General features: G+C 36.7%; 1 protein-coding gene across 1 annotated transcript in view; it reads left to right on the forward strand.

The window, feature by feature from the left end:
- LOC125489788 overlaps window positions 1–23,481 on the forward strand; it is a 25,771-nt gene continuing 2,290 nt past the window's right edge. Inside the window, exons 1-2 of the mRNA XM_048626855.1 lie at window positions 1–316; window positions 1,635–3,505. Of these exons, the coding sequence (XP_048482812.1) occupies window positions 1,637–3,505 (1,869 nt within the window). The 5' untranslated portion in view covers window positions 1–316; window positions 1,635–1,636. The remainder of the gene's footprint in view (window positions 317–1,634; window positions 3,506–23,481) is intronic.

Below are 23,481 nucleotides of genomic sequence, written 5' to 3' on the forward strand. Positions count from 1 at the left end.
ATGTCATGATTCGAGTTCACTACGTCTTTTTACACTTGGCAACACTGCTCAGTCCCGCCGTCTATGGCTAAATGTAAGAGTGAGCAGTGATGCCAAACCAGTATAAAAGCAAGTGAGAGCCATTAGCTCGGTTCAGTCGCTCTCCGTCAGTCGACGAGAATGGTCGATGTTACATTAGCATAGATTATTTATACCTACTTGTGGATTGTTATTGTGATCTTAAGTGATTTGTAAAGTGAATCTGTGAAGAGGAATAAAGTGATTTGTGCTGTACTTGGAGTTTTCTTATTACTTCAGAAGCGGGATAAAATCCAAGGTATGTACGCTCACATGGTTTATTTTTTCTTTATGTCGAATTGAAATGAGTTGAAGCTACAAGAATTAGACTGGCAGTTAATTATTTTTTTGAATAAATTCATACTCATTGAATATAAAGCATGAGAAACATAATTAAATAACATTACACTGTACGTGGTCGAGGCTACTCTTCGATCGTACTGACTCGTTAAATTAAAAGTACCTAAAAGCTGCAAATAAATTACTGCCTAGCTCTTGTTTTTGTAGTTTTTGCTCCAATTACATTTATATGATGATGCTTACATGCTGAAATTTCACTGAGATAAAGATAATATACAAATAAAAATGAACAAACAAAATATTTTACCTAAATTGTACCCGGTTACAAAGGTGACATGAATAATTATTAGACAGACAATTTGAGTAGGTACATAGAACTTAGATTAGATCTCTGTTGATCTCAATTATTAGATTTTTCAAAACTGATGAGAGTTAGTGGACTAGGTATGTCTACTGGATTATTAGTTGAGTGAACTATGTATGTTCATTGGATTTTTTGGTCAGATAGGACTAGGTATGTCCGTTAGTGAGTATGAGTGGACTAGGTATGTCTACTGGATTATTAGTTGAGTGAACTATGTATGTTCATTGGATTTTTTGGTCAGATAGGACTAGGTATGTCCGTTAGTGAGTATGAGTGGACTAGGTATGTCTACTGGATTATTACTTGAGTGAACTATGTATGTTCACTGGATTATTTGGTTAGAAAGGACTAGGTATGTCCTTATGAAGTATGAGTGGACTAGGTATGTCCACTGGACTATTACTTGAGTGGACTATGTATGTTCACTGGATTATTTGGTTAGAAAGGACTAGGTATGTCCTTATGAAGTACGAGTGGACTAGGTATGTCCACTGGACTATTACTTGAGTGGACTATGTATGTTCACTGGATTATTTGGTTAGAAAGGACTAGGTATGTCCTTATGAAGTATGAGTGGACTAGCCATGTCCACTGGATTACTACTTGAATGAATTATGTATGTTTACTAGTTGTTAAACTAGGTATGTCTAGTTAACGGAAACAGTTTATTTTTTTATTATTAAGTATGATTAACTAAGACATATACCAAATTATGCATAGAGGAAAACTAGACAAGACTTTTTAACTGAATTAAAGATTGCTTTTATTTCTGGAAAAATTAAAAGTTTAAGGTGCTCATGTACATAGTTGGAAATAAAATAAAACAAGATCGGATGTGAACAGTATACTTTATTGTATAGGAATTAATGTTACTATGAATGGATAGCTAGTCAGAGGAAATTAATTGTTACAGCTATGCCTCTCGAGAAGGATGACGGCGCTACACCGCCCTCGACGCCACCTATGAAAAGAAAAAGGAAGAGGAGGAGGAGAAGAAGCCCCTCAACATCTTCATCATCGTCTTCTAGTGAAGAGAGAGCGCCCAGGAAAGTGCGTAAATATTCGAGCAGGCTAACTACAGAGGATGTTCTAAAGCTCTTGGCTGACTTCAAGGGTGAATCAAGTAAGAGTTCATCTTTTAGTAACAACTTGAACAACGTGGTACCAGAGTTTGATCCTTCCAATAGAGCTCAAACCATCGAAGGCTGGCTAAAGAAGGTGAATGAATGCGCCACCATTTATGCATGGGACGAAAAGCAAATTGTACATTTCTCTTTACAAAAATTAACCGGATTGGCCAAGAGATGGTTTGAAACTCTACCATCAGTGGTTTATTCATGGAGTGAATGGCAGATCAAACTTCAGAAGGCATTTCCTAGTGAGGAGAACTATGGGCGTCTTCTTGAAGAAATGCTTAGCCGAACTTCACGAAATGATGAAAGCCTTAGGGAGTACTATTATGATAAACTTAGCTTATTAAACAGGTGTGAAATAAGTGGCAAGAAAGCAGTCGATTGTATTGTACATGGTTTAAGTGAAGGTTCAATTAAAAGTGGGGCGCAAACTCTAGATTGTAGGGAACCCGAAGGATTATTAAATTTCCTTTGCTCCCAACGTTCACAGTCACTGAATCAAAATGAAAACAGAAACTATAGTAGAGGTAATCAAAGAACCATCAACCGAAATAGAAACGATGCCAACCAATCGAATAGGAATAATAACGTTAATTGCTTTAACTGTCGTTCAAAAGGACACCCTTATTATAAATGTCCGAAGCCACTAATTAAATGCAAACGTTGCTATAGAATCGGGCATGACAGTGATGACTGTAAGCTTACACCGCTGCAGCGATCACAAGCTCATGAAGATACCACATCTGAGAGAAAGACTTTAAAGATTGACGTGTCCAATAAGGCTAACGACAAATTTTTTAAGGTTATCCCAGTAAATAACAAAACTTTTGAGGCATACATTGATTTTGGTAGCGAGTGTAGTCTCATTCGTCAAACTGATGCAAACGCCTTGCAATTGACCAAGAATTACGACGGGTTACCTGTAGTAAGGGGTTTTGGCAATTCATCTATTCATCCTTTGTATAAATCGCATGTAACGATTAAAATTGACGAAGTTGATGCATCTATTGAGATCCTTGTAATTTCTGATGAAATAATGCCAACATCTATTATTGTCGGACAGAACTTTACTGAACTTCCGTTCATTACGGTTTTAAAGAACAGTGATAGGTTAACCTTTTACAAGAGTCCATCTTGCAATCCGTTCACTTCCGAAACTGATGAAGCTCCACTTAAGCTATACATTGCTGAGCCTACTGAAGTCACGGAAACAAGCATCGTAACTGTACAGGCTGGTGATTCCACCTACACTGGTGATGTTTACATTGAGGGATACTGTTCTGTTGTGTCCGGACGAGAGTTCGGTTTATTTCAAGGTGCTTACCACCTTGCAAATGGCAAGGGTAATTTGATAATTACCAACTTGGCGTCCGGTGCTGTGAAATTTGATATAGGCACTTTGATAGCAAGAGCCGTACCTTTCTTAGAAAGAGATTCATGCCAAATGAATAGGATCGTTACCAATGCGGCTGATTTGGAACCTTTGAAGCGAGAGGATGTGAAAATAGGTGAAGGTTTAGAAACAGAGATAGTAGATAGGTTATACTCTCTTTTGCAAGATTATCGGGACTGTTTTGCCACTAATCTAAACGAAATTGGCTGTGTGAAAGATGTGGAGATGCACATCGAACTTTTGGATAATAGACCGGTGGTATATCGGCCATATCGTCTGTCACATTTAGAGCGCGAAAAAGTAAGGGAAACTATTGATGAACTTCTTCGTAATGACATCATCCAAGAATCAAGTTCTAGCTATTCCAGCCCCATTCTAATGGTTAAGAAGAAAACTGGTGAACAGCGACTTTGTGTTGATTTTCGAGCCCTCAACAACAAGACGTGTAAAGACCGTTTTCCTCTCCCAATAATTAACGACCAGATCTCGAATCTCAGTGGTAACACTTACTTTACCACATTAGACCTGGCCTCCGGGTACTATCAGGTCCCTATGGCAAAAGATAGTCAACATCTTACTGGATTCGTAACGCCCGATGGGCATTACGAATTTAAACGCATGCCTTTCGGGCTAGCGAATGCCCCGGCTGTCTTTCAGCGGATGATCAATAAGATTTTGGGCAATAAGAGATTCGAATATGCTCTTGCATACTTAGACGATGTACTGATACCCTCTAAAAATGCTGACGAAATGTTTCAGCGATTGGAGGACGTTTTGAAACTTTTTAGGCAGTTTGGGCTGACCTTAAAGTTATCAAAGTGTCGATTTTTCACTACGAAGGTTGAGTATCTGGGGTATGAAGTATCCTCTGAAGGTATACAGCCTGGTAAGGCAAAGGTTGCGGCTGTAGAGGAATTCCCTACACCCCGTAACATCCACGAGGTTCGTCAATTTCTTGGTTTGACCGGGTATTACCGTAAGTTTATCCAAGGCTATGGGGAAATTGCCCGACCCCTAACGTACCTACTTAAGAAAGATTCTGCCTGGCAATGGTCTCACGAACAAGATAAAGCCTTTGTAGTTTTGAAGGAGAAACTTGTAAGTAGACCAGTTTTAGCACTTTACGATCCCAAGCTCGAAACTGAACTGCACACCGACGCCAGTTCCCTTGGCGTTGGAGGAATTTTGATGCAGTGGCAGAAGGAAACTCGGGTATTAAAGCCGGTCGCTTACTTCAGTAGGCAAACGACAGCCGAAGAGAAACATTTGCACTCCTACGAATTAGAAGCGTTGGCTGTCGTCTGCTCTCTAAAAAAGTTTAGGGTGTATTTACTTGGTTTGCATTTCAAAGTATATACAGATTGCGCTGCCCTTAGAACTACATTAACGAAACGAGACTTGGTTCCGCGGATAGCAAGGTGGTGGCTTCAAATCTCTGAATTTTCTTTTGAAATTGAGTATCGTCCTGGAGTTCAGATGACACACGTTGATGCCTTAAGCCGGAATGCCACGCTAACCGCGGGATCAGATGACAATCCATGCGTTAATATTTATAACATTGAACAGGATAATTGGCTTCTTACATTGCAACTGGCAGATCCCGATATCGCACGGGTGTTTAAAATCCTTAAGCCGGAAGAAGATGAAGAGTGTAAAGATATTAAAAAGAATTATCATGTCAAAAATCGAACCGTGTATAGGAAGGTAGAGGACAGCTTACGGTTAGTTGTTCCGCGAAACGCCAGGTGGCAAATATGCAAAGCAAATCACGATGAGATGGGCCATCCGGGCTATTCTAAAACATTAGAAAGAATTCAAAAAGAATATTGGTTTCCTAAACTTAGGCGATTTGTGAAAAAGTATGTGGACGCGTGCATAGAGTGTGCGTATAACAAAGACAATGCGTCGCGACAAAAGACAGGCCACCTATTTCCCATCGAAAAAATAAGCGTACCGTTTCACACCATCCACATTGATCACTTGGGGCCGTTTGTTAAAAGCAAGACCGGAAATACTCACATACTGACAATTGTGGATGGATTCACAAAATACGTTTTTGTTCGTGCGGTAAAGGATACGAAAACCAAAAGTACAATTAAGGTGCTTCAAAGCATTTTTTATGATTTTGGAATACCAGCTAGGATAATATCAGATCGTGGAACGTCGTTCACGTCAACGGCTTTCAAGGATTTTTGTAGCGAGAATGGTATAAAGCATGTTCTAAATGCAGTTGCTTGTCCCAGAGCCAACGGTCAAGCTGAAAGATATAACCAAATTGTTTTGAACTCGTTAGCTACTCAAAATTGTAACAGCCATGAACGCGACTGGGACAAGCAATTGGGAAAAATCCAATGGGGAATCAACAATACTGTTAGTTCCACCACCCAAAAAACGCCAACAGAGGCTCTATTTGGTGTTCGGATGCGAGACAATCTGTCAAACAAATTAGAAATTGGCACCGAAAACGATAATGACAGCTTACAAACTATTCGAGAAGAAATTAGCTCTAATATAGCAAAAGATCAGGAAAAACAGAAAAGTAGACATAACTCAAAAAGAGCACCGGCCGTCACATACAAGGTCGGTGATTTAGTAAAAATATCGCGAAACAATTACGGCAATGACGGTAAAAGTACCAAACTACTGTCAAAGTTTATTGGCCCCTTCAGGATCTCCGAAGTACTCGGTAATGATCGTTATAGAGTAACTGAAGTGCCTGGTTTCCCAAAAAGGGGCAAAGCTTGTGACTCTGTCATTGCTGTAGACAGGATAAGACCTTGGATTCACATAAAAGCATTAGAGATTCACGACAGTGACCACAGTAGTTCCAATAACAGTGAAGATTCAGATTAAATATTAGGTTCGTAATATTTACAAAGTGCTGTCTATAATATCTACTTGCTATCTTATTATGTGTGTATTTCAATTGTTTATAATTTAAAGGAGTATAGATTTTGTAATTATTTATATGATTTGGTACCTAGACTATTTTTATGTAATACCTAATATTGAGTATGTTATAAAATTACATGTGTAGAATATAAATTATGTAAACTACTTCTAAGTATTTTACACCTATGTGTACCTATGTACTTGTATAGTTTATACGTTACATTAAAAAGAAATGTAAATTATATGTATCCCAGAATAACGATAAGTATGCAATTTATCATTGCTATGCATAATAAATTATTTATATCTTTACCGAATGTCATGATTCCAGTTGATGAAATTGTTTAGGAAAGTTTTTGTTTTGTGTTAAACCGATAGGCTGATATGTACATGTAACTTTATGATTAAGACGACTGTCTGACTGTTTATTACGGGTGCCGGGAGGCTACGCGATGTAGGATGGCCGAATGTCATGATTCGAGTTCACTACGTCTTTTTACACTTGGCAACACTGCTCAGTCCCGCCGTCTATGGCTAAATGTAAGAGTGAGCAGTGATGCCAAACCAGTATAAAAGCAAGTGAGAGCCATTAGCTCGGTTCAGTCGCTCTCCGTCAGTCGACGAGAATGGTCGATGTTACATTAGCATAGATTATTTATACCTACTTGTGGATTGTTATTGTGATCTTATAAATAAATAAAATAAATAAAATAAAAAATAAAAAAGCCTTTATTTCTACTACTTATAACTTAAAGGTGTACATGCATAGAATATTATAATGTACTTAAAATTAATTAAGTAAAACATTTTCACAATAATCACATGAAATATTTAAAATAATGTACATTCTAATTAATTCACGTAAAATTTGCATGCATATTACATAATATAAATAAAATTCTAAATAAAAACATTACTAATTAGTGGATTGAATTCATTTACATAATTTCATTTTTAATTTATTATTAAGTATTATAATTCTAAATAAAACATTTGCAATTAAATGAAATCAAATTTAGATATATAGCGTTCATAATATTAATAAAATTCTAAATAAAAACATAACTAAATAATTGATTGATTTCATATAAATAGATTAATTTTGAATTTATTATACCTAATTATAATTATGTTTGATTTTATTTAAAAACATTCTTGTGTAGTAGTCGCCTCCACGGCGTAGGCCTCCCCCAATGATTTCCACAAGCTTCTGTCTCTAGCTTTGGTCATCCAGTTTGGTCCACATGTTTGTAGGAAAATGTCTGCCCACCTCTTTCTTTGGCGTCCTTTACTTCTTTTTCCTTCTCGTGGTATCCATTCGGTGACACGCTTTGTCCATCTGGAGTTTTCCATTCGGCAGATATGTCCCGCCCATTGCCATTTCAATTTCTTAATTCTACTTAGTATGTCGCAGATCTTTGTTTTTCTTCTTATATCAATGTTCTTTATTCTGTCTTGTAGTTTGATATTCAGCATACTTCTTTCCATTTTTCTTTGACATATTGCCAGTCTATCCTCGTCTTCTTTCCTTAAGGACCAGCTCTGACATCCATACATTAAACTTGGCATAATAGTAGTTTCGTATAATTTCTTTTTTGTTTTAATGTTTATCTGTTTGTTTTTCATGATTTCTTTGAAACTCCAGTACTTACTCCATGCAATGGCTATGCGTCTCTTAATTTCATTTTCAGTTCGGTTTTTGAAAGATACCCGCTGCCCCAGGTAGATGTATTCATCCACGAACTCTATATTTCTGCCTTCCACTATAACATCTTCTCTACTGCCATTAGTCATTATTTTGGTTTTAGTCGGGTTTAGAGACAGACCTACCTTTTTACTATTTCTTGCCAAATCGTTCAGCATCTGTTGGATGTCTTGTGGATTTTCCGAGAAAACGACAATGTCGTCTGCAAAGCGTAGGTGACTCAAGTATTCGCCATCAATTTTTAGTCCTCTTTTATCCCATTTCAAGTTACGAAAAATAGACTCCAATACCGCTGAGAATATTTTTGGTGATATCGGGTCGCCTTGACGGACTCCTTTCCTAATTGGGAACTCTCTACCTTCTCTTTCTAGTTTAACTTTTGCTGAATTATTGCTGTATATGTTATAAAGTAGAGCTATATATCTTTCTTCAACACCTTGTTGCCTTAGAGATTGCCAGATTTCCCTATAGTTCAGTGAGTCAAAGGCTTTAGTGAAATCGATGAAACACATGTATAGAGTTCTATTATATTCATTTGTTTTCTCTATTATTTGTGATACAACATGAATGTGATCCATTGTGGAGAAACTTTTGCGGAAACCGGCTTGCTCGCGCGGCTGGTTTTCGTCCAAAATTTTTGTCACTCTATTCAGTAGTATTTTTGAAAATATTTTATATATGTTTGACATGAGGCTTATAGGCCGATACTTGTCCAAGTCACTTCGATCGCCTGTTTTGTGGATCAGTATAATTGTAGATTTTGACCACTGCTTAGGTGTTTTTCCCGATTGGAGGATGTTATTAAACAATAATTGAAGTGGACCTTGCAATGTTTCTGACAATGATTTCAGCAGTTCGTTAGTAACGTGGTCTTCCCCCGGTGCTTTGTCGTTTTTTTGTGAGTTTATTGCACATTCAATTTCAGCTTTTAGTATACATCCGGGTAGGGTAGAGTCACAAGGCGAATATATAGGTAGTTCTGATGAGTCATTTGATGTGTAGAGGTTTTCGTAGAAGTTGGTGGCCTCGTTTATTATATCCGGTCTTTTGTAGAGCTTTTTACCTTTTTTGTTTTTCACATTTGCTGTCCATTCACTCTTACATCTTAGCTCTTTAAATGCTTTTTTTATGGCTCCAGTTTTCTCTATATATGTTTCGAATAATCTTTGTCTCTCATTCTTTTGGTGTTTTGATATGTGTCTGTTTATTTCCTTACTAATTGTTGTAATTTGCTGTCTAATTTCCTTAGATCCTTTTTCTTGGTATAATTTTTTCCTGTCGTTTAGAAGTTGTAGAGTGTAGGTGTTAAGTGGTTGCTTCTCTTTATTTCTCTGTTTTGGAATTTGCTCTATCAGTTCTTTCATCACTAATTCAAAGTTTTCGTATTGTTCCTGTATGTCTTGCGATTTGGTGACGGACTCTATAAATTTTTCTTCCCAATATTTGCTACTTGTTCCAGTCAACTTTGGTAGGTCTCTTGACATGGTATTTGTTTTCTTGATAAATGTTCTGTTTCTTTTTTCATTTAGCTTTAATTTACACCTTATCATTCGGTGATCTGTTGCAAAATTCAAATTGTGTATAATATTAAAATGGTGTGTGCGTTTTGGGTGGTTAGTTAGTATGTAGTCAATTTCATTTTTGTATAATCCATCTGGTGATTTCCATGTCCATTTCTGATGCGGTTTGATTTTGAACATGCTATTTATGAAAAATAAATTCTTTTCAAGTGCAAACTCTACCAGCCTTTGACCATGTTTGCTTCGTTGCCCGTGAGAGTAGTTACCAAAAATTGATTGTTCCCCTTGTTGTTTCTCACCAATCTGTGCGTTGAAATCTCCCATTAACATTAGATTTTTTGTATGAATAGAGTCCAACACAGTATCCAAAGTGTGATAGAAAATTTCCATATCATCCATGCTATAGCTTTCAGTGGGTACATAGACTTGAACAATCGTCCATATCTCTTTATCAGATATTCGAATTTCGATTGCAGCTATTCTGTCCGAGTAAGATTTGAAGCTGATTATAGAGTTTTTAAGTGACTTTTTTATAAGAAATCCAACGCCATTTTTTCCCTTCGTTCCAGTTGTGTGATAGAGAATAAAATTTTCGTGTTCTTCAATTTTTTCGTTTTCTCTCCTTGTTTCACATAGGCCAATGATGTCCCATTTTATTTCGCTTATGGCATGGTTTAGTTCTAATAATCTTCTATCTTTTAATAATGTCCGAACATTCAAACTTGCAATATAGAGATAATTATCATTTTTGTTTTCTTCTTTACTTTTTTCAGAGTAATTTGTTTTAGGGGGGTTTTGGTCGTCCTCCTCCACGGTGACCAGCCGGCTTGGAGAAGTTGGAGGGACTATAGTTATACGTTTTTTTGATGTACATCATCTTTGTTGCATTGTTGTGTTTGATTTGGAGGTTTTGTAGATCTTGAATTAGTTATGTATGATGTAATATTGTTTGTTTTATTTTTCTTGGGTATTTGTTTTATATTTTTGTCTGGATTTGGGGTTTTCTGACTTTTAGACTCAGGTGACTCTGATAGATTCCTTTTTTGGGTTCTTATCTCTTTATTTTCGTTTCCTGTTGTGTTTCTTTGGTCTCTTTTGCTCAATGTAATTATCTTATCATATCGAATGACAACGTTTTTGCCAGAGTCTCGCTGTTTTTTAAATTCTTCCTGTATTTGTCGTCGCTTTTCTAGGGCTTCCTTTGTGAGATCTTCTTTAATATATATAGTTGAATTTTCGAGCATTTTTTTCTTTTTTAAAATCTCTATTTTCCGCCCCATAGTTGTTATCGTAACGACGACAGGCCTCACTTTCTCCCCTTTCTTGCCTAATCTTCTTACCAGCTCTACTTCGCTTTGCTGACAATCAATCTTCATAGTGTTATTTAAAATATTTAATATTGCATTTAACAAATCATAGTAGCTGCTCTCTGATTCTTTCATGCCAAAAAACAAAAGATTTTTCTTTTTAAGTTGTTTTTCTAAGCGTTCAATAGTTTCCTGCTGTTTATCAATTCGGCTCTCCAAGTTTGCTGTTTTTTCTTGTATTGTGGTAAATTTTTGATCTATGTGACTGTTTATTTCCTTTTTAATATTTTCTTCTATGTTGCGCATGTCACTTTTTTGGGTCGCCAGATCGTTTTGGATTTGCTTAAGCGTATTTAAAATTTCTTCCATTTTTCTGATATAAGCGCCCTCTTCTGTTTGCTTTGGGTAATAATACAGAGATAAGTTAGATATGCTTCTCAATTAAGGACGAAGTTCCGCTACTCCCTTCTAGGTGGCGGTAGTTTCGGTTTATCAATTTTATTGGTAAATATATTTTCTCTGGAGTGGTGCGTGCGCTAAATCGTTCTGCTACTGTTGCCTAGATGGCGTTGTTTCAGATATCGCTCGATGATTGTGCACAATCGATTTTTACGATCTTTTGAGGTTATAAATTAGGAAAATAGCGAAATATTGTGGATTGTTACAGTGTATCACTCTTCCTGGGGGAGTTACCTGCAAGACTTTCCTTTGGAGGTGTATCCATGCTCTTATTTCACTTTTATAAACTGGTAACTGGATTTGACCGTTACACTTTTTTCCACTTGTTTTCTTGTTTATTTCGCCACTTCTTGCCTTGATAACAATTCTTCGCTTGCTATATCCCTTTATCTATGCAAATAATCACTTTAATCCGGATTCAGTTTATTTTTTGAATTATTATAATTAAAATAATACAGAGTCGATGTCAACAAGAGCTCAGTAGCGCCCTCATTGCGCATTGTGATCTTAAGTGATTTGTAAAGTGAATCTGTGAAGAGGAATAAAGTGATTTGTGCTGTACTTGGAGTTTTCTTATTACTTAGCACCTAGAAAGTTCGCGGACGTTGTGGAACATTCCCTTACTATTGTTCTAGAAGCTTCCAGACTATTGTAGATCTATTGAATCCATACTTAACTTTCTAGAACATTATCGAACCTTCAGGAAAGTGATGGAATGTTCCAGAACCTTCACGAATGATCTACTCGATCTAGCGATTGTCGCGAACACTACATAACTGTGTCTCCACCAGTTGTGAGGAAAATATCATGAGTTTTACAAATATTTATTTATTTATTTATATTTCAACGTGCATTGTACTAAAAACACAACGGCTGTGAACGTTTACAAAAATATAAATTTATATTTTTGTATTTAAAATTACGTTACAGAGTGGTAAATCCGCGTGACAGAGGTGTATTACATACGAATCTTGGCTGTCTCCTGCCACTTCATCCTGCGTATATTTCATAATGTTAGAAAAAATATATATGATGAGATAAAATATAAAATTTTATTTAAACTCCAGAAGATATTACTTATTTAGTAAAACAAAATATATATTTTTAAAATATTTCTGAAATATTTAAAAAAATTGTTGAAAAATTGTCTCTCACTACCCAATGTTTTAGTAGTTACACTCTGTCACGTAGGTTGCCATTTAAAATATTTGTTTGAGCCACTCGTCCTTATTGCCATCGATCAGAGTTTAAGATCTCCTTTCCCCCTTGGTAAGATTTCCCCTTAGAGATCCAGACACCGCGTATCGGCCACCCGCAAAGTGTGACAGGAGGTGCGTGTGTTTATTCGGCGACAGCTTCGTCACGTAGGTAATTGTTAAAATAAAATATATTTAAATTATTATTTTGTTATTTACTCATTGGTAATAACGATTACTTTGCAATCAACATGTGAATAATACATTTTATGTTACTGTTTAAATACTATTCGACTTTGCAATACATTTTACCCCTCTGTCACACGACAAATCTGTCACATTCTTACCAAACACTCCAACCTGAGGATATTTATCAACGAAAAATTGAAGAGAAACTACGCGTTTTGGTTAAAGTACGAAGCGAAAGGAACTTCCAATACACTTGCGCTGCAGTAATAACAAGTTTCGTTAGTGAAAAAGGTGATTTCGTGCTATTGTTCTCAAGAACAGACGATGAATGTGGTAGACTGTTTAATATGGTGGAGATTGATTTGTCGGATGTTTGATGATTACATTAAAGTCCTTCCAGCTTCTAAGGTAATTAAAAAAGGAAAAAAAATAGTTTTTCAAGTTCTAAGAGCCACTTCTGTACTTTCGAAATATGGCTGATTAAAACTTTAAGAAATTACGTAATTTTTCGTTATATTACTTAAATTTTAGTTTGTCGAAAATATTATTTGTGCAGATAAACATTAATTTATGTAGTTGGAACAAATTTGTCCTTTAAGTTCCTGAAATACGGATATTTCAGTCTCCAGAGGTTCTCAAGTGTGATTTTAATTAGTTATACTAATTATAAAGATGTCTCCAGTTAATTCTTTGACTAAATTGAAACCATAATGATTTATATGTAAGTTACTAAATTATTCTTATTAAATAAAACTGTTTTATTCCAAAACCCTGCCTAATATTTAATAGAATAACAACTCTGTCACATCGTTTACCACTTTGTAACGATTGGTGTCTCCTGGTAGTCAACTTATTTTTGGTCGTTTATATGTTATGTTATAAGTAGTACAACTTTGGAAAAATCATATTAAATTTAGTCATTGATGTTAACGTCTATGCTGTTAATTTTTTACTGTAATTAGCAGCGAAAAAATATTTATAACAAAAACAAGCTTCATTTTAGCTGAAATTGTGACAGAGTGGTAATAACTACTTAATAAATATTTTGTTATTACTAAAAATCCATTCCTTCATATGTTTTCTAAAATGGTATTTTGTTTATTAGCGTATCAAAAAAGTTTCATTTCAAACGACGAAGGCTATCTCGTTAAAAAAAATAAAAGATAATGTGACGAAGGTGTAATTTTTTGTGCCTTATCCACGTATTATGTCCTTAAAATATTGAAAAAATTGGTAAACTACGCGGCCAACCACCTTTTTCGATAGAATAGACATGAAGCTATCATAAAAATGATGAGAGTTCACCAAAAAGCTATAGTTTTTTTTTTCGAATTTGGGATAATTTTTTACTCATTATGTAGGTTAAAAAGAAGAACTGCCCAGTTGCCTTATCTTGGTTGGGCAGAGATACATAGATCTCTGCCATCTCTGCATTATTTGAGACTTTAAAATAAAACTTGAGAATCGAACCCAGGACCTATGGTGCTCAGCTGAGTGGACACCTGGTAGTAGATTCAGATAAGTTGCAATGTCCGCCTGTACACGTAATATATCCCGATCACCAATAACTTCATTTGCAATTTCCAAACCGTATTTCGCCAACACATACCTACGTAGGTTTAGACAAACCAATCAAAGCGCAGTATCGCACCGAATATGCAACTTTAACGTCCACCAACTCCATTCGAAATTGGAATAACAAGTTAGGATGTAACTGCAGATATAATGAAACTATATTCCCGGGGGAGGCGCACTGGCCGAAAATATGAGCCGTTTTGTGGACCGATGATTGAATTTGTTTGGCGCGGGGAAGGGGGGGTGAAACGCCCGCACCCAATTTGTCGCTTCCGTGTAGCGTTCCTAATTTGAAAATATGACATATTCTTTTTTCGAATTTGTTTACTCTGTGGACATTTAAAACGCGGATTTTGCGATTATGACTTTCCGGCGCGTTTTAGCGTAAATTAAATTCGGAAACGGATTGACGCAAATGATTTTCGTGAAATTATTTTTGTGTTTGCTTGAAAATAAATCGCTACAATTTATTTTTATAAGCTACAGGCTACATTATTTTGTTATTCTCCGGTAGCGTGCGATCATGCAAGTCTCCTCTCCTCTCTTTGTTCAAAAAAAACCGGCCAAGTACGAGTCGGGCTCGCGCACAAAGGGTTCCGTAGCAGCAATTAAATCAACCTATCTCAAAAACTATAAGAGATACTTTGATCAAACCAAAAATCGTTGAAAGAGTTATTTAGCATGCATCACCTCAATTTTTTTTAGAATTTTATACCCCGTAGTTATAAAAATAGAGGGGGGGGACATACTTTTTACGACTTTGAGAGCTGATATCTCAAAAACCGTTCACTTTAAGAAAAATGTTTTTTAGAAAACTTTATATCATTTTAAAAGACCTTTCCATTGATACCCCACACGGGTATGTACATCGAAAAAAAAAATTTCATCCCTCAGTTACATGTATGGGGGGCCCCACCCCCAATTTTTTTTTTTACTATTTAGTGTCATATTTTTGTAGCGGTTCATACAACACATATTCCCATCAAATTTCATCACTGTAGTACTTATAGTTTCCGAGTAAATCGGCTGTGACAGACGGACAGACGGACAGACGGACAGACGGACATGACGAAACTATAAGGGTTCCGTTTTTGCCATTTTGGCTACGGAACCCTAAAAAGTACTTCAGCTCATATTGGTGTTATAACTACTAACTATAGACCTACCTATTGCAGAAAAAAAACGTTGCCCTGGGCGGTCCAGGAAATGTATCTATTTTTCTGCGTGAAAATAAATAAATATTTTGTGCAAGCTAAAATAATATTTATTTTGTATAGCAAACGGCATAGGGCAATCTAAAATGTATGTAGATTCTGACTTTCTGACATATAAATATTTGCACTTTTAGATTGCTGTATGCCGTTTGACGTTCAAAACTAATAATAAATTATAAGATATTTGAAGTAATACTAGGTATCGAGCGGTGGTAGCTCAGTCGGGTAAGCGCCCGCTTCTTACGCCAGAGATGCGAGTTGGAATCCCGGACATGTACCAATGAGTTCTTTGAATTTAAGTACAATGTATACCATCGCTCTTACGGTGAAGGAAAACATCGTGAGGAAACCTGCATATCTAGATTTAGCACATCTAGATAATTATGTGAACCCACTAACCTGCAGTGGACCAGCGTGGTGGGAAATGGTCCAAGCTTAGGAAGGCAGTTTAGACCTTGGGGATATGCACAAAGGTTCCACTCGAGAGAGCTAGGTGCAGGTACTTACACCCCCACAGAGAATAGAATATAATAGAATAGAGGTATCTCTGACGCCGAGTCCATATTCATATTCGTTTTGTATTTACAAAGAGTGCAAAGTAAGTAGAATCAGGAAAAACTGGCAATTTTCTTCAACCACTATTTCAAACTGAATCAACAACCAATCCAACGTTGCCACCCGCCGATAACGAAACGAGATAATATTCCCCGAAGCTATGACTATGATAATTACATTAATAACACAGGATGAGCAAGAATTCAGGAGACTTCCCTATCCGGCCTAATGGTCCGTGAATAATATATGGCACTCGGCAACATCCGGCCAAAACTTGACGATTATATTATGTATATACGAAAACGTCTTCGAAACACTTAATTATGTATGCTGTAAGCTTTTATTTTTTAAGGTCATATTGAAAAGATTTTATAAAATATTCATCATCATCATCATCATCAGCCAATAATCATACACTGCTGGACATGGGCCTCTCCCAAGGAGCGCCACAACACTCGGTTCTCGGCCTTCCTCATCCAACCACTACCGGCTACCCGCCTAAGGTCGTCAGTCTAGCGGGCGGGAGGGCGTCCCACGCTGCGTTTACCTGTTCGTGGTCTCCACTCGAGAACTCGTATAAAATATTACATAGCAAAATTTCAAATAGTTCAATAAATTCAAAGAAGACCGAACTGCAAAGCTTACAGTTCAAGCCTCTTGACCGCAACCTCACAAGTTAGAGCTTTACTGTTGGCAATCCGTTTTAACTTTCAAACGTTTCATCATTACCGACGCCGCAAAACAAATGAAAGTTTCACACCGCAACACACGTTAGCGTTCTCTCGTTATAAATGCGGAAGTGAGTTTACTTTTCCTTTTTCGCGGCAACGAAGGCTAATGTTTAGTATGACAATATTTAGGGCTCCATAATTCAAGTGCTAAATATACACCCATAATATTATTAGCATTGTCATTTGGGGAATTAATTTCAATTGTTCAAAAAAAAAACACAAATATCATAAAACTATGTGACCAAAGAGTACAATCTACACATAATACACATCAGAAGCTCACTGTCTTCATCAGCAAATTTACCAGCCTCTTGGTATTCAGCTAGACATAGCGCCCGATCAATGCAGCAGACTTGAGGACTAAAAATAACGAGGCATTAATAGAATATCACTGGGTCTGACTAAGGACAAGGGGGTACTCTAGACGACATGCCAAGTTTTGGAGAGTTGTTAAGCAATCGGTAGGTTTAATGCAAGGGTTAAAAACGTGGCTATCGCAGCCGGGCCTCGAAATATCGGTGTCGTGATGCTAGAGTGAGCTTCGTCCCGACGTCTCCCGTTGTATTATTCACAGCTTCGTAACCTGAACGTAGACCATCCGAAAAAGGCAATTTTATGTAAGGAAGTAGATGAGACGGTTGAACACATTCTGTTAGCTTGTCCACCTACTACAGAAACAAGATTATCTATTCTTGGACCAACAGAGCGCCTATCTCAGCTATTGGAACACCCAGGCTTGCTACTCCAGTTTACTCGGGAGCTAGGCTGGCTGAGCTGAAATCAAGGGGATATGTACAAAGGTTCCACTTGAGAGAGCCACGTACAGGATCTTCACCCCCTACCAGAATAGAATAGAATAGAATAGAAGGCAATTTTAATTCTGTACATATTAATACAAAAACAAGCGCCACCAGCACCAAAAAAAAATTTTCAAGAGCGTTTTCCCAAAAAAGTTTCAGGAAAATCTTTCTTTATGTTCTTAAAAACCTAACTCCTATTTCCTAACCTAACTTCTACAGGGTGTTGCAAAAAGGGTGAAGCCTAAGCCAAAAGGTGGTGAGTCAGGGATTCATTCTGAACGAATTTTGTTCTACAAGTTTTGAATGAAAAAAAAAAACACAGAAAAAAAACCTTTTCTATGAGCGGTGGTAGCTCAGTCGGGTAAGCACCCGCTTCTCACGCAAGAGATGCGGGTTCGAATCCCGGCGCTGACATGTACCAATGGGTTCTTTTAACTTAAGTACAATGTATCATATAACCATCACTCTTACGGTGAAGGAAAACATCGTGAGGAAACCTGCATATCTAGATCTAGCACATCTAGATATGTGAACCCAGCAACCCGCAGTGGACCAGCGTGGTGGGAAATGGTCCAAGCTTGGGAAGGCAGTTTAGACCTTGGGAATAAGCACAAAGGTTCCACTCGAGAGAGCCAGGTGCAGGTACTTACACCCCTGTATAGAGAATAGAATAGAATTCTTTTCCATTGAAACCCCGACCGACATTTCTAGTGTCATATGGAACGTCAATGGCAGGTGGATTTTTTCTATTGCAAGTGAGTTGTTATAATTATACTTAGGGAGACATGCACCAATGTGTTAAATCTAGATTTAGTGTCTTATCTCGATTTAAGAAACGTTATTTAAATTATTGGCCATACATCGAAATATAACACTAAATATTTTACACACCAAATATTTTTCACATTAAATATTTTAGTTCAAGTAGCCCTTAGACATATCTCTCCACTAAGCCGGTTTTTTGCAAGTATAACAAAAGCTATCAACAACACTCTTCACAGTGACAAGCGTGCCACACAGCATGTGTCTCCACTCAGTTTCCACTTGGAAACCAACGCCAATATTTTATTTCTTTCCCTTTGTCACAAAGTGGAGTGAGTAACAAAGGAACCGTCTTTGATGCCCGCTACTACTTTCTACTCTGTGTAAATCGGTTGTCCGCACTGTTTATACTCTGTGGAGTATGTGGTCTTCTTCAAAGAGTAGGTATACACTTTACAGGCTGCTGCAAAACTGGTATAGTCAGCGGAAAAGGGGTGACTTAGGTGGTAATTTTAAACGACTTATGGAAATCGGTATTTTTTTTTAAGTAGATGGCCAAAAGTTACTTAATCAACAATGTTTCTATGAATGAGCCATTAATTTGTATATCAAACAGTCGTTGTTTAAAATTACCCCCTGAGTCCCCAAAATTGCCATAAAAAAATTATTGAATTGTCATAATACAGAAACGGGCGAATAGACAGATACTCGTATCACGTTTATATACACGTACAGATTCATTTTAAACTGGCTCATATGCCAATTAAAAACTTTGTTTACCCAAACAAAGTGTTAGTATTGGTGACGTGACTTTTAATTAGGTAACTGAATTTTTTTTATTGCAAAACAAATGTTGCTGGTAATGAGGAGTTTCCCTCTTTCAGCTTACCCTTTTTGTAACACCCTGTTTACGGAAACTACTGTCCAATATTACCTCAATTCGTATGCACTAAAATAAACAGACTAATTGTATACTACAGTGTGGGTACTTGATTTAGAAATACAAAGTTGCGGTACTGTATCAGATAAGGTCGTAGTGACCTTGCTTCTGAAACTTAGGGCCCCGGGTTCGATTCCCGCCCAAGGCAAAGCATTCGTGTGATTATCAGTTGTGTTTGCATAGTGTCGGGTTGTTGTTGTTATGTTTATAATATTTAATATTTATGTGTATAGGCTATATATTGACATAGGCTGATGATGATGATGATGATGTGTATAATATATTTATATGAGTACATACATCATCTATATACAGTCATATTTAAGGTGCCACCTATATTTCACAGGATATGCCAAGTTTGGGGTCGGATCACACTGAAATAGCGTTGTTAGAGATGTCCCCACATACCTATTACATTAAGTTTCAAACCACTGGTACTGCTTCGTTAGCCACAGTTTCATAATGTGTAATATTTCATGTATGTAGTATGTACCGATTGCAAGAGTACCCCCCAGTACTGTTCAACCCCGTAGAGAGAACTATCGGTCGTTCGTATTTCATTATCCATGATATTGTTTGTACTAACAATGAGGCCGGTTCATCAATACATGTTGTGTTTACAAATAGTGCCCACCTACGTACTGCGGTGGGTACAGTCCGCCGTGAGCTCTACAGTTAGATACTAGTTATTTATTCTGTGGCTGAAGTGAACTACACTCACAGGCAATGAAAAAGTTCCAGTCACAAAATGCCGACACCAAAGCACCCCAATTTTTTCAAACATTTAATTTAAAATTTGAAGAAAATGTTACCGCTTTTTGTTGGTTATATCCTGATGCTCTGATAAAAGTACTTCAATGTTGCAGAATTGAGGAGTAATTTTGTGCTTTTCTTAGGGGAACCTTTTCATTGTCCGTGAGTGTAGTTGTTGTCCAGCTGCGCCTTAAGAAGTGTTCTAATGTTAATGCAAAGTGTCTGCTTCCTACATACAACATTGCGTCGAAATTGATTCAGCTGTTTTCACTTACTTTATTACTACCTGTTACCGCGAGATTCGCTTCGCCTAGAAAAGTTTTCCCGTAGGAAATCCGCGGTGGCCTGTGTGTTAATCCAAGGTGTCAGCTAACTCCATACGAAATTTCATTAAAATCGGTTTAGCCGTTTTGACGTGAAGAGGTGACAAACATACCAACATATACGGTAATATTCTGATGGACTGTTAAATAAACTTCTAGATAGTTTTTTTTCTGTTTAGTAGTAATTTAGTGCTAACCTAAGTTTTTCATTGCTCGATAGTGTATTATTTGAATTATTTCCCATTGCTAATTCACTTTTCATGAATCAATGATACCTGATACCTAATTGTTGACTGTACGCTGTTTCCTAAATTAATTTATGTCATTGGTTTTGAATATTTCATTACAACGTTGAAGCTTGTTTCAAATAATTTGATTTTACAAATTCACGATTACTAATTGAACTATATTTATATGCTCGATAAATAGCGCTAAGTACTACTCGTTGTGAAACGCATTTCATTTTTTTAAGGTAATTAACTTATCTTAAAAAAGGTCATCTGAAACTTACTCAGACTTTGTAGCTACTATATACTTTATAAAACAATACATTATATTTACATGTTTAGAATGCAAATGTACAGTTATTATTTCAGTAAGGTTAACTTAGATTTGTTTGCAATGGACCACTAAAGTTGACTTAAAACCAACATTATTTGACTTTTATTTCAGGCACGTAGTGGGGGAATGAGGTGGGGATATAAAAGGAGCTATATTTTACGACAAACAGCCTTAGTACTGCGACAATTTCTACTCAGCAGCACAGCAGAACACTGGATGTACTGTGGAAGTCACTTCAGTTAAATTCTAGCTCTTATGACGTAGCCTGAGAAGCTATTCAAAGTTTTATAAAGCAAGAGATTCCTCCGCTATACTGTCTTACAGCTTCATATTTTATTTCCGCTATCTCTATATTATTTACTTTACAGGTTTATGATATCTTGAAATATTTTATTGTGACTTCTTTACGTAACCTTTACGAACTTACAGATATAAGTATTAAAAGCCTCTATTTTATGTAAGTACATCTTGATCTTTATTTCATGCCAGCAAGTATATTTTTAAACGCAATATAAGGCTGTTGTTATCGCAGCATGCGGATTTCATCATATTCCACGCGACAATGAATACTTGTATGAACGCGTGCGGAGCGATCCCGCGTGCGTGATCAAATCCGCATGCTGTTAGAAACAGCCTTTAAACCTTCTTCCCAGTTATATAATAAAACCATTATAATTAGAATTTTCGATTCAATATTTAGGTATGTATAAAGTAGTTAGGTATTGATCTATCTCCGATAGTCGTCTGCGGCAAATTGACAAGTGATTTGCGGCGCGCCCGCTGCATACTAATCTGTTGCCGGATGGATTTACAGACTCTCCATTTGCGATTATGAGCGACGCCACACGAGTGTTGTGGCCACACTGCGATGCGATGCTGTGCGGTTTTCCATGAGTATATGTTTTTATGACATGACCCTGAAATATTTATGGAAAAAAACGCAACGTGGCTATTTTCCGTGGCAATACGCCTCTCTCTGAGCGATGGTGTTATGTGGCTCTACAGATTATGAGTATTTTGAAAGAAGAAAGTTCGCCGCAAAATGTTTAGGTAACGGAACACTTATGTAAATCCCTATAATACAATAAAGAAGAAGCCTGCTGACATGGACTTTTCATTGTGAAAATTAAACACTTCAGCACTCTCACACGACAAAACAAATCTGCCATTACCAAAGCAATGCAAGTGTTCCAACACCCATAACGACCAGCCCAAGCAGACAATCACTACTCCCGCAGCATCCAGAGAATTCACATCTCATTTTCGGCTCAAACAAACAGAGTAATTAAATTAGGGCGAAGCTCTCAAGGGCTGTGACGTCACGCTGCTTCGCTGACATTTCCTGGGCGCTTCAAGCGCTCCGTGAAAATTCTTCGCTTGACGTAATTTCTCAAATATAAAAGGGGAATATTCACTCGGCTGCTCCCCACTGGGGGTAGAGAGGTAGGAATGTGTTGAGGCTTAATAAGGTGGGGTTTTATCAGTGATGTTTATTGTTACCGTTGCTAAATTGATGGTCCTAACAGATTCTGAGCAACTTCTATCGATCACTCATGTACGCGACATATTTAGCCAGTTTATTTATTTATTTATTTATTTATTTATTTCTTGGAAAACAAACAGCATGCTTAATACATAATGTTACTTATCAAATGAATAGTACATAGGCCAGTAAAGTTTTCACAAACAATAATTTGGTACTTTCGTTGTTACAGAGAAAAAGCTATAATTACTTAATACATTTTAACATATTATTAGAACTTAAATATCTCAGTTATATTAATCTGTAAGTAATCGTTGTAAGTTATTAATTTGTTTTATAGATTTGAATAACATAATATATAATTTATATACTTACATTTATACCTTAGTATAGTTTTATTACTTAGCGAATTCTGAAAAGCTACCTCCATCAAAGGGAACGTCACTGATGAAATACCAACATGTATGTATAGTTCTGAAGATGGTTAACTGCTGCAACAATTTTCAATTCATCACGATCTCTATCATAAGAAAAGCTACATTTTAATAAACTTTATCACCATACGAAAGGGCCTAGTGGGAGTTTGTACAAAGAAGTTGGAGAATTGATATTCTAATATGGCTGCAGTGTATATGTGTACCGATAGGTGATACGTATATCAGCTGTCTGCTACCTTTATCACAGGCTCTGCCTGTATTGGGGTCAGATGGCCGTATGTGAGGTGTCCCCATATATTTATTTATATAACGTGGAAGTTCCTATAATTTCTCCCACGTCACTGGCGGGAAGCCACGCAAATTATAAAAGAAGTCTCGGCGGGCAGCCGCCGACGTCGCAACAATGTTGCTTGTCGTTAAAAATACACCATTTATGAAATAAGCAAACACGAACCGCCCTGCTGAAGCCTTATTATACAGTTATGCCTATCGCGATAGAGATATTTGCGATTGCGTTAGAAGAGGTGAATAAAACTTCTGAATGTAATATAATTTTACTGGGAGGCAAAGGTATTTCTTGCATAGCTTATAGGTAGGTACTGACTGACTGCTAAAATATATATTTTTTGTTTATGCCTCCTCTGTGTCAGTAGCTATCCCATCCACATCCCGTCCACTAAAATTAATACTAAACAGGTACATTCAGTTCAAAAAATAAATAAATGTGGGTTTAAAAATAGGGTAAAAATAGTAACTACCTACCTACTACAAGTTTTAAAATCAAATCAATTAAAAATACATACAATAGACCCTTTTATTTATGTTTTTTTTT

Source organism: Plutella xylostella, chromosome 17 (genome assembly GCF_932276165.1).
Source record: "Plutella xylostella chromosome 17, ilPluXylo3.1, whole genome shotgun sequence".
Classification (NCBI taxonomy): domain Eukaryota; kingdom Metazoa; phylum Arthropoda; class Insecta; order Lepidoptera; family Plutellidae; genus Plutella; species Plutella xylostella.